The 16,470-nt window shown below is 38.5% G+C and overlaps 1 protein-coding gene across 1 annotated transcript; it reads left to right on the top strand.

Moving 5' to 3' along the window:
- The first annotated feature begins 7,535 nt into the window (after positions 1 to 7,535).
- On the top strand, positions 7,536 to 15,085 carry LOC135468852 (polyadenylate-binding protein-interacting protein 2-like). Its single transcript, XM_064747309.1, has 4 exons — positions 7,536 to 7,610; positions 12,470 to 12,612; positions 12,943 to 13,107; positions 14,470 to 15,085. Exons 2-4 carry the CDS (start codon positions 12,478 to 12,480, stop codon positions 14,542 to 14,544), a joined length of 375 nt encoding a protein of 124 aa, XP_064603379.1. The 5' UTR covers positions 7,536 to 7,610; positions 12,470 to 12,477; the 3' UTR covers positions 14,545 to 15,085.
- The last annotated feature ends 1,385 nt before the right edge of the window (positions 15,086 to 16,470 follow it).

Genomic DNA, 16,470 nt, shown 5'->3' on the forward strand with positions numbered 1-16,470 from the left:
TTAAAGTCCAAGCAAAGAAACAAACACATTTCTTTCGTGGTCATTTGCCATATTCACCCCCTGCGGCTTAACTCGCGTGTGTTTTATAGGGCCGTTAGAAATATTCGCACAGTTAAAATGTTTCTAGAGAGTGATAACGGATATTGAGGCGAGAGGAGTCAAGACAGAACAATGTTTATAGGTAAGTGATGTTTATTAAATGTACGAGACAAATATGTACACATACATGAACTATTATTGCTGGCTGAACTGATATTATGGGGAAAGCGAGGCTTTCATACAGCCTGGACAAATTTCAAGGAAAGGAAAAATCTGATTTCCTTTAGAAATGCAGTGCTATGAAGCCGTAAATGTTCATAGTGTACTCAAGACGAAAACTGTACAGTGGTTTAGCGTGTAAGTTGGCGAGGTTGGTGCAGACATATGGTACACTGGCATCGTGATACAGGATTAGCAAACTACTAATTAGAAGTGTCTGCTGAAAACATCATCACCTGATAATACTGGATAGAGATAGTTAGTCCAGAGAGAACACAACGTAAGAACCAATAAGTGTCTCTTCACGAACAACATCTATCCAGGGCATTATAAGTGATTACACTTGAACACATTTACATTTGAACAGACAGAACATTTGAACACACAGAACATTTGAACACACAGAACATTCCTCACCTGTGGAACGGGGACGAGCATTCTGTGTGTAAAATCTCTGTATGTTCAGTTCATTTAATCTTCTTGGCCGACGAACAATGAAGACACATCGTCAAAAATGGCAGAAAATTTCATTGCGTGCGATGGAATACTTGGATCTTTCACAAATTTCAGCAGCGTTTCCCTTTTGAACTGTACCAAAACTTTCAATACCGGATTGGACAGCTTAGTACCCGGTATAATCATCATGGTTGTACAGCTTTCTGGAGTTGTGTTTAACCAGGCTTTAATGGAGTCCATCCTTAGACAGAAAGCAATGAGAACGTCAATCACATACATGATCCTCTTCAGCGTTTCATTAGCTGATCTTATTCTACTGCTGGACGGATTGGTTTTTGGACTCATTAGACGTACTGTGCCATACATATTACGGGAAAGCGCCTGGTGCAGTGCACTTATTTATTTTGTATATATAGTTCTTCTACTTCAAGCGTTTGCCATTTGGTGGCATTCCGTGTTTCGCTATTTAATCCTAACCCGTTCCCTTTGGGCACATGTTGTTAATTTTGTACGTGTGACTAAATTGATCTTAAAAGTAGACCATTCTGTGTTTGTGTATATTTAATTTGTTATGCTGTGTATGATTTAAAATGTCAGCTTTCTTTGCAGAACTGGGGATGGGCCTAGTGGTACAGAGATCGTATATATAAACGGACGGCCAAAAGAAACTTTATCACTCATATATTGAAATTTAGCAAACCTTTTCAGCGAATTTGGTCTACTTGACCCAGTTAGAATCAGAGTTCAAGCATATTTCCATATGGGGAAAGCCACATGTAAGCTAATCCAATCCGTTGAAACAGAAAGAGAAGAGCTCTTAAACCACAAGGGTCAAATATGTATAAAACGTTAAAGCCAGTATGTCAGACTTGCATAGTGTTTACAAAACACCATAGTGATGCCACGACTGACTCCAGAACAACGCGAGAGCGCCTTGGGTATGGTGGCTGTGAGAGCCACTCATGCTGGTATTGCAAGAACTTTTGACTGTTCTCGTGTGACCGTTATAAATCTGATGCAGCGATACAGGCAGGCAGGACGGACCTTAGGCCAAAAACAGGCAGACCTTGTATAACCACGCCCAGGGAAGGCCGGTACTTTCGTGCCTTGCATCTGCGAAATCGCTTCCGGACTGTGACGTGAACATCGCTGAATGCGTTAGGTCATCGGCTCAGTCCGCAGACAGTGTCAAGGAGAATCCGGGATCACGGAATCCGGGCTTATCGACCATTCAGAGGGCTGTTATTGGCGGTCCAACATTGTCGTCAGAAGTTGAGGTGTGTCCATATTGTACGACGTTGGCTGCGACGTGATAGGGAATGGATCGTCTTCACAGATGAAAGCCGCTTCTATCTGTTCAGAGGTGATGTATATCGTCGAAGAATGGCTTTAGCTTGTGTTCAGGAGGTTTTACCGTATAGTGGTGAGAGAGTGACGGTATGGGGAAGGATTTGTGGACAGGAATGGACCCCACTGGTCATCATCGATGGGAACTTAACAGGTCGGCGTTACGTGGATTACAGTTTACGTCCGATTGTTCGGCCCTTCCTTCGCCAGTATCCACGTGGTGGCCCTTACCAGCATGACAACGCCAAGTTCATACAGCTTGAGTCGTGCAGAACTTCCTTGACGCCAACGACGTCAACTTCTTACCATGGCCTGCACATTCCCCAGGCATGCCTCCCAAAGAGCACCTCTGGGACGCCCAGGGTCGCCGCGTAAGACAACGAGCACAACTTCCAGCTAACCGGCAAGAACTGACACAGGCGCTTGACGAAGAATGCCATCGTATCCCACGTAATCTCACTTTATGCGTCGAAGAATTTTTGCATGCATTGAAGCAAGGGATGACCACTCAAGGTACTGATGAGGGGACCTTATCAAACTGAATTTTTTCCTTACTCACCCGTCTGATCATCAAACTGAAATGTCGATTTTTTTTACCCCAACCCGAGTTGGGTGCATGTGATGGCTATATGGGCTGCTGTATATTTCTTTACTTTGAACATGGACGGCCTAAACATTTTGTTGTTGTTTTCAATATATTACATTTCATCTGTTGTTTTGTGTTGCTACAAATCTGGGCCATTAAATCTGTGGTAAAGTGTCTTTGGGCCGTCAGTTTCCCTGTCTGTGTCTCTCCTTGTGGAAATGGAAACGTACAGTCTAATTCTTGATTATGGATGTGACGCACATTGCATTCGGTGGCCCACGGTGGTCAGAGCGTCCGAATCGGACGCAGGCATGTACTAATGTTCTAACTGGTTAGGTTTTGATCGAGTCATGTCACGCCAAATGAGTCTGAGGCTGACATGTCCTTGATATATCCACAGTAACTGGTCTTCATTGTGGCTTTGGGGTATAGGTTGCTGGCGGTTTTTTCAAGATGTTCCAGTGATGAAGTATGCTATATACTTTAAATAAAACGACGACATATAGGAACCGTAAAGGACGTTAAACTTTCAAACACAAACATCATGGATGCCAACGTTCAAACACCATAGGGTGAATTTGTACATTCACCTGCTGTCTTTGCTTATGGGCCCTTGGAGAGAACAAGCGGTCGACGACAGTATAACATTCTTTATAGACCACATGTGGGATTGGGTTAGTCAGTAAGTTGCCTAAGTTGGTGATTTACGTTAAGCATTACAGTGTCCTCTATCCAAGAATGAGCACCATCGCATAGGCCTTCGTGAAAAACTAAAGAATGGTATAAAGCAACAATGAAATAAATAAATCAGTCAAACATCATGAGTATGTAGTTGACCGACACGGTACGTATACACGAACCTTAGACATGTACATGTGCATGTGCATCTATATAGCTTATAAGACAAGCAGTTAGGCGGCATAGACAGAAACGTCGAACACAGCAAATGTGCGTTTAGTGACAAAAGTGCCAAATTGGATATTGTACAGATCTCACACTTAAAGGAGAAGAAAACTTTAAAAAATGACACTATAGGCTGAAAAGAGCACATTTTTTTCTGTCTGGTGGTGCCTGCCGCATAATTTTGACATTTTTCCTCGCCATACACGTAAAGCCTGAAAACGGCAAAACTGGCGTAAATCGCTGAGTCCTTCGTGTCCTCAATCTTTAACACCCTGTAATTTATGCTGGGGGTGTGTTGCCTCTCAGCTAATGAGAGTCGTTAAAACTGCCGGCTTGTTCGTGTAAATTCGGAACCTATGTCCAACATTCCGGTTTCCCGATGGTCAAGCGGAAAGCGAACTGTACTGTTCGTTACCTTTTGGGAAGAAGAGTTCTACCGGAAATGTACGAACTGCACTTCGGCGGTTTCCGACGGCAATTCTCCTCCTAACACAGAAGACTTCAGGACTAGTTCTTGGGCAAAATGAAGTCGCCCACAGCGGAGTTTCGCGCTGACTTTATTTATAATTTATTAACTTGAGGTACGTATTAGAATTTTTTATGGCATGCACCTGCGAGGAAATGCATACTCTCTTCAAAGGTATTTGTTTGATACTTAAGTTTTCTTCTTAAATTTTACATTTTACAAAATGTTGCGTGATACGGTTGCCAGTTAGTGCCATTCGAATCTTTTTAACATTTTCTACTGCATTATAGAATGAATCAAAGGATTGTCTAGAGTAAAAACTAATTTCCTAAAAAAATATGTGTAAAAACAAATTATCACAAAATTGATAAATTATACTATAATCTTCGAAAACGGAGAAAAAGGAAAACGTTTACAAAGCAAAGTATGTTTACGCCGCGGAGAAAAGATTTACACCGCGGGGAATACAAATACATCGCGGGGAATACAAATACACCGCGGAAAAAACGCTTACACAAGGTAGAAAAGATTTACACCGCGCAGAAAACTTTCCAACGCGGTAAAAACCTTTCCACCGCTGAGAAAAAGTTTATACCGCGGAGAAAACGTTTACACTATTTATCTATTTTGTTTCAGTGCCTGCGTTTGTTCATTGTATATACTGTACTTTTAACTCTCTGTTCTTAATGACAAATTTCAATACTAGAACATGTAGACATCATTGCAAATCAGCAGAAAAGTCACAAAATTCGCAATAGGTTTGCCATACCGCTTCACTGAAGGTGATTCAAGTTTCGGGCTTGTAGCCTTCATTAAATTGTTAAGATTATTCTTATTCCTCGACAAAACTGTTTCACGTTTTCATCAAAAACTGTCAGTCAGAAAGGCGTGAAACTTAAATAGTTTTTGAATAGGACTTAAAGCTGTGCCGTAACTTTTAGGCAGATTCGGCCACATGTCTGGACGGCCATATTGGATTTTAATGAAAACTCTTTAAAAGATATTTCTCCAAGACAAATGTATCCACTTATACCAATATAGTGCAGCTGTTTTTTCCATGGCCTTATCCTAAATTTGTAGTTTTCTAGTATATTTTGGACGTCATGACTGTGAATCAGCAATTATTTTTTTCGTTGTGATGTGTAGTTTCCATGGAATTGGTAGCAAACGTTTTCAAAACTGTTCGAAAAATCGTAATATCTATATGCTGGTCTCGGTACTGGACTAATATTGTACGTTACACCTTGAAGTCTCGGGTTCAAATCCATGGCAGTATCTGCTTTTTTCTATTTTGTCGCGTGTTTTCTGATTTCTTTCATATTTATTATTACTATTACCAGTACAATTTATACAGCATTTACAGAGCCAAACCCCAAGCTGTACCCCAATATTAATTTCATTAATGTGTGCAAGTTTCAATCCATCGGTCGCTATTTTTTTTTCCATCGGAGCTGAACAAAGGTATAAAAAGGGACCATATGATAAATGGCTAGAACGAGAAAAATACGATAGTAAATAAAAACAAAAAAAAAATACCTCAAAATGTTTGTTACCATCGGGGTTTAGCAAATAAGACTCTTAAAACTAATGGATGGTTGATTTGCATAGCGATTTTAAATCGATTGAAACTGAGGGAATTTCGGCTATAAGTGAACAAATTGGTGAAGTGGACCAAAAAGTAATTCCACAAAAAAAAATTGCAGACTTGCGGTATAAAGTATACGCATAAAAACTGATGGATTGCCATTTTAACTGGCCGGGTGTGACATCATCAAAACAGGTAGTGATCGTATCTCTTTTACAAAATGAGTGAGTGCTTGGGGTTTAACGTCGTACTAAACAATTTTTCAGTCATATGACGACGAAGGAATCCTGAGAGTGCATGTAATGTGCCTCTTTGTTGCAGGACGGATTTCCACCGCTCTTCTACCTAGTGCTGCTTCACTGAGACGACTTACCGAAAGCAAGTAAACCACCCCACCCGTGCCGTTATACTGATACGGGTCAACCAGTCGTTGCACTGTCCTTTTTTTCCTCTTTCCTCTTTTAAGGTCTTAGGTGTGACTCGAATGACCCTGGATCTACCGCTCCCGAAGCGTGCGCTCCACCCTATTGGGGCCGGTTTTACAAAATGACCCCAGGGACGAGGGAGCAAACAGCATTAGAATCCCCAGGGAAAGGATTCATCAATTTTTCGAAAAGAAAATGGCTTCATTAGGACAGAGCGATAGTATATCGTTTCTAAATGATCCTAGAGACTTGGGAGGAACAGCATTCAGTATGCCAGTGTATGGGTGTTTGATCTGCTTTTCTTTCCATATTGCTATCGACAAAGAGCCTTTTTTTAAGAAAAAAAGTTTTTTTTCCAAAACGGTTAATGCAATGGAGCTGATATTTAAGGTGCAGATATATAAACCATGTTCCGCCGGATTAAGTTTGCACATTTATATCCTAAAATCTGTGAAAATATACTGAGTACCGAATTTGTCACGTGACAACATATTTTTGATTTTTTAGTCTGGTGTGCTGTTCACGTATCCAGTCATTTTTGTTTCCTTGGCTTTACGGTTTTGCCACAAAGTGCTGTGTTACCCGTATTCAGAGGTTATGTTATAGTTGAGACTTGCTTCGTTCAAAGGGAAATGTGTTTTTGTCTGTGATTTAAGTCGTTGAACTGTGTGAATAAGCACAAGGCTTGAATGTTTTCGAAGTTTAAAAGACCAGTTTACAATGTCTGGCATATTTCCAAATACATACTATACTGCAGGCCTATGATATATCTATACATGTACACTGATCGCAAGGAAGAATGTACTCTTTCTAATTAAGTTGTGTATCTCCCAATACACAAAGGCACCATTCAGTACAAGATATTGGCCAAAGTTAATATTTATATTTACGCAGTCCTAGCGATTTTAAGACACCCGCCATCATCACTATCACCATTACCAGACCTAAAGTAGGCCTATGAAACTAACTTAATTAGACACCTTTCAACTTATTACTACCTAGACCTGCCACAGCCTTGTCATGACAATAAAGATTCAATTGCCACGTGGTATACACAAATATGGACCAACGTCTGTTTGCTGGGATACTGGTACTAACAGTTGCTATAAGTATAATGTCTTAGGGTAGGCCTAATCCTGTATTGACTGGTACTGAGAATGGAATCGGCACCATATTCTGCGGAAGGTAGGCCATCATGTTTGACTCAGTAAATTTGGCTGCCAGCTCGATGAGGACTCCAGCATGTTTCCAACAGGCACACAGTTGTCTCCCCTGAACGCACATACACATACTAACAATATCTTCCCTACCCCCACCCGCCACAATAAACACAGCTGAATTCTTAAACCCTTTGTCATTTCAGCTATTCCCCATCAGAAAATCGTTTACAAATTTTCTCAATGGTATCTTATTGGCAGTAGAAGAACACCAAATACACATCACGCAACGTACTACGTTTCTATGCGAATGAACATCACGTCATTCGAGCTGTGGTTAGAACTTCCGGCGAATGAATATTACAGACTAAGGATAAACAACGTAACACGAAATCTTGGTAGAAGTTTACATTTGAAAACTGATTTGGTAAGAAATTCTTAGGGATAGCTCCTTCTAAATGGTAAAAGCGTAATCATTTATTTCTTGAAATAGCGTGCAGTAGCGTTTGAGGGTGCATATTTTCAACCATTTCTGCACTGTTTTATCGACCAGTTGGGAATTAAGAGCACAACAACAACAAATTTTAGTTATGCTTACGTTGAGAAAAACGTTTTTCGTCCAAATCTGCTATAAGCTTAATCAAAGTTTTTAGACATTGATCTATATCTACAATGTGAGACTGTGTGGAACTGTCAGACTTGGGGTTACTCTGGTGGGAGCCACGTAGCTGCAACAATTATGGACTGTTGTGAAGACTAGGGTTATATTTACATGCAAACTTTCAACATCGCTGCTCATGTCAGTTCATTCAGCGAAGCATGAATGAGGCTGACCAAACATGGAGGAGACCTTTTTCAGATGTAGTTCACATAACAAAGGCATGTGACACGCCCATGCGCATTCTGCCCTTTCCATGTTCATCTGTCTTAAAGGGGACTAAAGACCACGTTCTAGCACATCAACTTGAGTGTAGTGTGTAGTGGTGTAAGCAGTCGGCATCAGACCAGACATGCTGCTTGATGAATCCAGAGCATTTCACAACAAATTCAGTATATCTTTTCAAAAAAGATATAAATCAAGAAGCAATGTCGTGTAAATAACACAGACACATGAGAGAAACTAGAGTGTTAAAGGTCTTATTTGCACTGTTTTTCTTTGTGTGCAAATTGAACATATCCCTATTCAGTTTTACCCAATGAAAAAACAATACAAACATGTGACTGTGGAAAAAAAATCACTCGTGAATATAACCCTAGTTGTTACAACTCCCCAATTATGCAGACAAACCTCCTCGAATTTGTCAGAGTAATTTGCAAAGGGTAGGCTAAATCATGAGTGGGTCTGACAGCAACCTGTGGATGGTCGTGGACTTCCTCCGGGCTCTGCCGGGTTTCCTCCTACCACAATGCTGGCCGTGAAGTATTCTTGAGCATGGCATAAAACATCAATCAAATAAATAAAAAAATCATGAGTGTAGACTGGCTCAGTGTAAGCATTGGTAGCCTTTGGACAGTGAGGTTGCATGTTTAAATCCAACAATTGCTAGTTTGGCTGTAGCCCCGAAGTTTCTTCAGGAAGTTGTCTAAAATTGAAGAGGTTAGTAATAGGCCATCTACAATAAGAAGAATCAGCATTTCTTAATTCGAACCAGTTAATGCAGGTTTGGAGGAGACAAGGATGGGGCTCTTCCAATATAGCGTGTCTGAATGGCATGAGTTACGGTAGTTGTTAGAATGAATTCTTGACAGCGGACGTCCGTGCATTTGCAGTTTTACGTGCGACATGATTTTCTCGTGCAAACAAAGGCTGTGAAAATACTGCCTTAATGACTTGGGAGTTAATACAACATTCTGTTTCACGGCATCATTAGTCCAAAACCAAGTTTTTCTTGCCTTAACAGTTTACATTTGCTGTGCAGACTGTTCTGTTGTCTGGCATACTGCAATTTCAGGAATATAATCATTTCCCTATACTTTTCCATGTTATCTTTGACCTCGTCTGCTTGTTGCTGCCTGATGTGAGTTAAGTGCCCTTGTGTGTACCATACCAAATATACATCTTGCAGACCTGCAGACCAGCAGCTACTGTGAAATCACATGTTTTAGCCGCTTTAATTTGTCAGAACCCCACTGTATCTAGCATAGACCTGCATGAACTCACAAGATTCCTGAAAAGCTGATTCAACTTGTAACATGGATACAGTGAGTAGTATAGGCCTACTATTCTAAAATTTGAGGATGTGTTGAATGTGTGACTCAAACTGGTTTGACCATTGCAGTCACATATTCAAATCATACTCTTACTTGCTGGTCTGTCAGGCTGTGGCTTACATCAGGAGGTCTCTCATGGTCTTTGATAATCATGGTCATTGATAATCATGGTAAACGCTTCGTGTGATCTCAGTAAACTATTACCATATATGCCTGATGTGCCTGTCATCATAAAAAGTCTAAAACAAAACAATTCATACGTAAAAATGGTATGTAGTGTACATTTTTTGGCTGAAAACACGTTGGATTTGGCCCATTCCCCTGTATGCCCAGGGTTTGAACTGAAGTGCTATTCTCCAAACTTGGAGTATACGCACACATTCCCCCAAGAGGAGCTCCCTTGAATGAGAAACCTGCTTAAGCCTTAGTCATCGCTTGCTCCTACTGCTCCCTTAAGGAGAATACACTTTCCCCTTTCCGAAATTAGTTGTCTTTACAAATGTCTTTGATGTAACACAATATGTTACAGATTAGTTGGTCCTGAACAATACATAGGGTACTAGAGCACCAAACTGTTAAAGTCGCTAGCTAGTAGGGTTGATCATCACAAAGGTGAAATTCATCCATATTTCATCATGTTCAACCTCATGATCTCGCTGATGAGGTTTACAAAATGGCCGTCTTCTTGGTGTGCATGCTGTTGCTGGATACGCAGTTCTCCTGGTTCCTGGCCCATTGTGACTGTAGACATTAAGAATGTGTGGCCCTGAATGCAGTATGGTGGGTGCCATTGTCATGATTGGTGTAATTTGAATTGAGGAGAGAAGTTGAATTTGATGAAATATGGATGGATATTTACCTTTACAGTGATAAACAGCTAGGGATTTTAATACTTGTGCTTCAGGGCACTGAGACTTACTGGACGGGTTAAGGAGGTTAGTAATTAACAGTTTTATGACACCTCACATACTTTCCTTTGTAATTGCATAGGAGAGAGTTAAAAAGGAAAACGAACAGTCATCACCTTGTGAAGGGCTGTGGTTTACTTCAGGTGGTCTGATATTCCTTATGACTAATCCTGACGTCTGTCATGGAACTGAAAAGTGTGGCACTAAACACCAATCAAATAAATAAAATATCATGACTCTCATTTCTGCCATCATCGGCTTAATGCAAGGGCTTTATTAAATGTCATCAGAGTTGCCAGAAGAGTGTTGAGCATGTGTTATTAAAAACAAACCAAGAACACCAAACCAAAAATGCATCACAAAAAACCCACATAAAGTTTTTAAAAAATTAATGTTGCGTAACCGGGATATCACTGACAGACAGTTCAAAGTGAGCAAAAACATTCACACTGAGAATTAATTTCTATAACCTGAGAGTACTGCTGTTTTCATTGACATCACATGAACCCTGTTTTGCCTTTAGCTATATGTGCATAGTGTGTGAGAGAGACGGTCAGAGATGTGATATCAACTTTCTGGTTTCTCAAAATTTGGTAGATGCCATCCCCTCTTAAGAGTTCTAGATTAAAGTTTATTTATACAGTTACCAAGCACATCAGAAAAAAATGACTGTGGTTGGGCATTACAGTGTGTTTCTACCTTTTTCCAAACAGCCACGGTTACATTGTTTGCTGTCTTCTTTCAATGCGTATCATCTTGATTTTACTTTATATGACTTAAAATTTCAGACATAACTATGTTACACATTTTGCATGATTCATTTAACTGATTTTACACATTTGTAGAAAGATATTTGACTGGAAAAATGTAATTTCATCGCTAAAAGTAAGGTTTAATGACTGTCCTTCAATGTCACTCTTTGTTTTGTTTCATGAGAATGTCAAAAATTTCACAGTATCAAATCCTTGAATGTCTAACTTGTGATTTTGAATAGGTGATATGCTTTGGAAGATACTTTCACTTGTTTGTCCCGTTTGAAAATGTTAATCACCAACCATAAATGTATTTGATGTATAATATTTACTAGTTTTTTTATAAACAAATCTATGCTGTGACATAAATGAAGTTATGCTGAGGATAAATTTCACCAGGTGATATATGAAAACTATATCTAGGCCACTGAACGATAATATCACTCATAATCAAGACTTTAATCAGCTGTGTGTTGTAATTTTCCATGTGCCTAGAAATACATAAAGTGTGTGATGTACAGAGAAATTTTGTCATCACATGCATGCACACGTTCTGACATACATGGTATTATACTATACCATGGTAGCAGATATGTAATACGCCAATTATGCGTGATGTATACACACCTATAAATGACTCATCCAGCAAGATCCAGTTGTAAAACACCAAGTAAATACACTTATAACATGCACAACCATCTTCATTCATAATGTTTAGTCAGATGTTGAAAAGGTCCTTGGTTGTGTGTTTATTATGTGAACCATTATCCTATCATGTCATTTGTTGATGCACTGTGTGTACGTTTATGTACTTCATGGATGCATCAGGCTCATCCATCCACTCGAAAGTGCCACCCTTTAAACACTGTCCTATTTCATCACAAGAAGGTAGATTGATCTTTTAACTGAGGACAGATTTAGCTTTGACGCCTGATCTCATTTCTTGTGCATACTAGTTCGCAAAATGAAAGTGAAAGAGAATGCAAAAGTATGTCAATGAACAAAACAGGTATTCAGGGCCAGAAAAAGAATATGAATCATTCAAGGTATGAGTCGGCTCGAATTGCTCAGCTGCCCACATAGTGGCCAAAGCCGTAACCAGCATTTGCACATAGCTACCACATAGCACCAACAAAGCTACTGCCAGTCCTGAAAACCTGTAGATACCTGTGGGTACTACTGTACTGTAGCCGGTTTTATAGCACATATATAATATTGAAAGGCCTGTCGTCAAGAAGGCTGTACTATGAATCCCTACTTTTTTTCTCTTCCATTTCTGTTAAATAACTAACCTTCTTTATGAGGGAACATTCATGTAATAACTTCACATTTACTTCGAAATGATTAAAAGATTTTGTGTGAGAATTAGTCTTTTAATTGAAGCACATCTGTTAGTTTGGGAATTGTGATTTCAGTGTTGAAAATGAAGTGCCCGGTGATACATGAAGAAGAGCCTGAGCCTTCCCAGGTGAGAGGCCGTCTTCCCGTGAACAACGACAGAGTGGACTTCTCAGATTATGAATGGATGGGTGAGGAACTAGAGGAGTTTGACAGAAAGGTAATAGATCTACCATTTTGGAATCTATTTTTTCTCTTACTATTGAAAGGTCACATCACTTTTTTTTTTAATGCATATATATACTGCATTAATTTATCTGTGAAACATTTTTTTAGATTTGCAAGTATGTACAGTTACAGTCATTTCCACCTGGAAATTTAATTATTTTGGATCTTTTTACAGAACTGTTTCACATGCCAAATTGAAATAAATTTTGGATCTGAAATTGACCAGACCAGAAAGATTTAGAGTTCACATTGACGTTATCAAAGAGCAGAAGTTACATGGAGATGAGTGTCACATGCTAGTATGTGTTGTTGCTGTTGTTAGGTTGAGGAGGAGTTCTGGGAGGAAGAATTCATTGAGGCCTGTTTTGAGGAGATGCTGGAGGAAGAGGAAGCCCAGCGTCTTCTCATGGAGGAGGAAATCCATGCATATGAAGAGCTTTTGAAGAACATAGAGAACAGAAACATCTCCAACTTCCTAGACAATGTGGTAAGTTGTTTGAACTCAAGGATTACAGTTTTACAAATTCACATTTTTAACAGAATAGAACACTGATGGATGTCTTGATCAAAGCTCATTATTTGTCAGATTTTATCAGAATCTAAGCAGATTGTTGTAATTTCTTCTGACTGGAATTCCAAATTTAGATTCCTGTTTATTAAGGCTGTTCCTCATTCTCTTTTCTCATGGCAGGTAAGTGATGAACTGTAAGCTGCATCAGAGATAAACACTTAATTCTTCAGACAGGGAAGCTACGTTGATCTATCTGGATTTAAAGGATACATGAAGTAGAACTACAAAACAAAGAGTATGGTTTTAAGGGAAATGAAAATACCTGGATTACCTTGAAAATATGGGCCCTGGTGATCCTTTAGGTATCTTCATAAAGAAAAATGAAACATAGTTTGTATTAAATGTACTTGTAAGATAAGCTTTGCTTTTGAAATAAATACCCAGGCAAGTGTGATTTACCTCATGGATATTTTAATTCGTGGGGACTGACATTTTGTTTGTGAGTTAACTGTTATCAATTATGAACCAAAAATCACTCACACATAAGAATGATCAAATTATGAAACGGAAGATGTTGATTGAAAGCTTAGAAATTGGTACCAATTGATGGGCCAAAAGTTGGCCAAGTGTAAAGAATAAGTAATTTTTAGTCTTGGTTAAAAAAAAAAGGCAAGCATGATAAGTTTGTTTCCCAATCTCCAGTAACTTGTAATCGGATGTATGAAGAAAGCTTTACATTGCAGGGAAGTCTGTTCAGGGTAGACCACTCTCATTCGTGGCTTGTTTCATCGACCTGTGTAGAATTACCTCCCTTGTATTAAAATGGGTGGCTTGTTGTCCAAGCAATGAAGAATCTTCTCTTCCATTAAAATCCACTCTTTTGATTTTGTCTGATTGTTACTGTCTACTGATTATCTCACTTTTTCTGGTAGGGCTGTGAATTATTTTTTTAATCATGGCCCAAATTGTCAACAACACTCATTAGAATGTTTAGGTGACCTCTGTATATGATTGAAATATTGTTTAGTAGGGTTAAGTTTTAACATTTTTAAATCAGTCAGGTTTGGCAAAATGAGGCATACCCAAATTTTTGATAGTGTCTTGTTCATTAGATTAAAAAAAATGTAGTTCTGTGCAAAACAAAGATATTAATATCATATTTGTAGGAAATCGGATGGAATCATTTTTCATACTTTCAAGACTATTGTTTTTAATTGTCAAGTAGATGCATTTGATTAACAAGATACGATCCAGTGAAGTCTGGGCTAGTTACTGTTGTTTACATTGTATCCATGTGTGCCAGTTGTATTTCATACTAGCTTTGGTTTCTGTATGCAGGTGAACTCCAGCAAGTTGAACCCAAATGCTCCAGAATTCATTCCACGGAACCAGGGGAACACCAATTCAAGTTAGACAAGCAAGATAATGTGTAATCCTTAGTGCTACTAGAGAATGACCATTGGTCCATGGCTGTCCCACACTAAGTCTCCTCATTCACAATGTGTTGTTTTGTTGTCGTTGTTGGGTAATCATGTGATGAGATGCCACAGTTTTAGCTCGGGCTCATTTTATTGGAGATAGCTGAGCTTTTTCGTTTTGGAGGAGACAGTGTTATTTCCCCTCATAGCATTCAACTGACCATATTAAGGTGTAGCTTGATATTCATTCATAAAATGTTGGAAAACTCAGAGAAAAAAATGACTAAAATGCCATTAAAGTTATTTTATACCAAATTTCACAATATATATTACCAGTGTATAATCGTCTTAATTTGTCTGCCAGAATGGCTTTTTAGGTTTAAGATTGTATAAATCTGTCCATTATTGTGGATTCTTTCATCGTTTTTATTTTCATTTCTTTATTATGGTGGTGCAGTAAATAAATGTGGTACCTTTCTCAGTGGCAAAAGTTGATACACGTGCTAAAAATGGAAAACTGAAGCATTCAAGGTCTATACTCATATTTATTCCTGTTAATTTTTTTTTTTTTTTTTTTTTTTTTTTTTTACTTCAACATCACAGGTCTCTCCAATATTTGTAAGATTTTTATCGGCGCATCTTTTTCCATTCTGTAGGCAAATCAATCATATGCCAAAACCAGCTCTTTCCATTACTAGTATTTAGTTTTTGTTTTGTTACGTATTTTCCTGTTTTCTGAACAGTGATTGATTCTTCTTTAACAGCAAGAATATTTTAATGCCATTTGTAACGTTCTCTCCCTGGTTTATTTTTACTATTTTTTATGTTCTCCTTTGTTTTCTTTTTATTTTAATTTATTTTTAGTTTTATGTCTTCATTTTGATTTATTTCCATAGTTAAAAACTCTCTTTCTCTCTCTTTCTCATTCTTTCTCTCTTTTGGTTGGCATTGGCAAAATTTTGATCAAGTACATGTATTTTTATTTTGTTGCAACACTGCTGTGTCGAAGTTTTAGGTAGGGAGAAAATTAAATAGTGCAATCTTCATTACCTGAGTAGTTACTTTATTTGGAGATAGAGACAAATGTATAATTAAAGTTAGTATAGCAAAACTACTGTGCCTGGCCTCAGTTTTAACATCTTTCAGCAACACAGTTTCAGAAGTATTTTCAGGTGAAGCAATGTTATCAACATTTTGGCAATTTTTAGGGGTCAAAGGAGGTTTTGTGTGAGATTAATGTGTATGTTGAAGCCAGTGTGCAATTACCAATGTAAAACATTGATATCCGTGATCTTAAGCCACAAGCTTCGTTTCTTTTGGTTATGCTGCTGATTCGTTATGTTTTCATTCTTGACACAGTCCTCAGATTTTCAGGTGTTAGTATTATATATATATATATGTGTGTATTTTTTTTTTTAATTCACTTCAGGTATGCCGATTGAACATCCCAATGATTGAAGCTTGAATTTCGTGCTAATGGTGTGTTAAAGTGGGATTGTTATCTATGTGAACTAGGATTTTCCTGTATTTTCCTTTTAAACCTACTATTACCAGTGCTTAAAATGTAATTTATTTTGAAGTTTTGATTCTCAAAGAAATTGCTCACTGATTTCAAAGCTAGGCAACGCTAGAAAGCTATAGATTCCTCGACGTTTATAGAGGACACAGGTTAACCTTCTTGTAAGGATTCAAGAATTATTCTTATGTTGTTAGTGTTTGTAATGCGATGAATACATGAATGTGGCTATATGTGTGGCTGTATGCTTCAATCTGGTGTGTTGTTTGCTGTCAGTGGTCATCCCACATTTCTGACAAGCTTTGCTTTGGGTTACCCTGGCGTCAATACAGCACTCGTCTTGTGTTCCGATAGAGGGAAGACTTTCTTCATGTTTTGCCGGCATGGGTAGGAATTAAATTTCCT

Source organism: Liolophura sinensis, chromosome 6 (genome assembly GCF_032854445.1).
Source record: "Liolophura sinensis isolate JHLJ2023 chromosome 6, CUHK_Ljap_v2, whole genome shotgun sequence".
NCBI classification, from domain to species: Eukaryota; Metazoa; Mollusca; class Polyplacophora; order Chitonida; family Chitonidae; genus Liolophura; species Liolophura sinensis.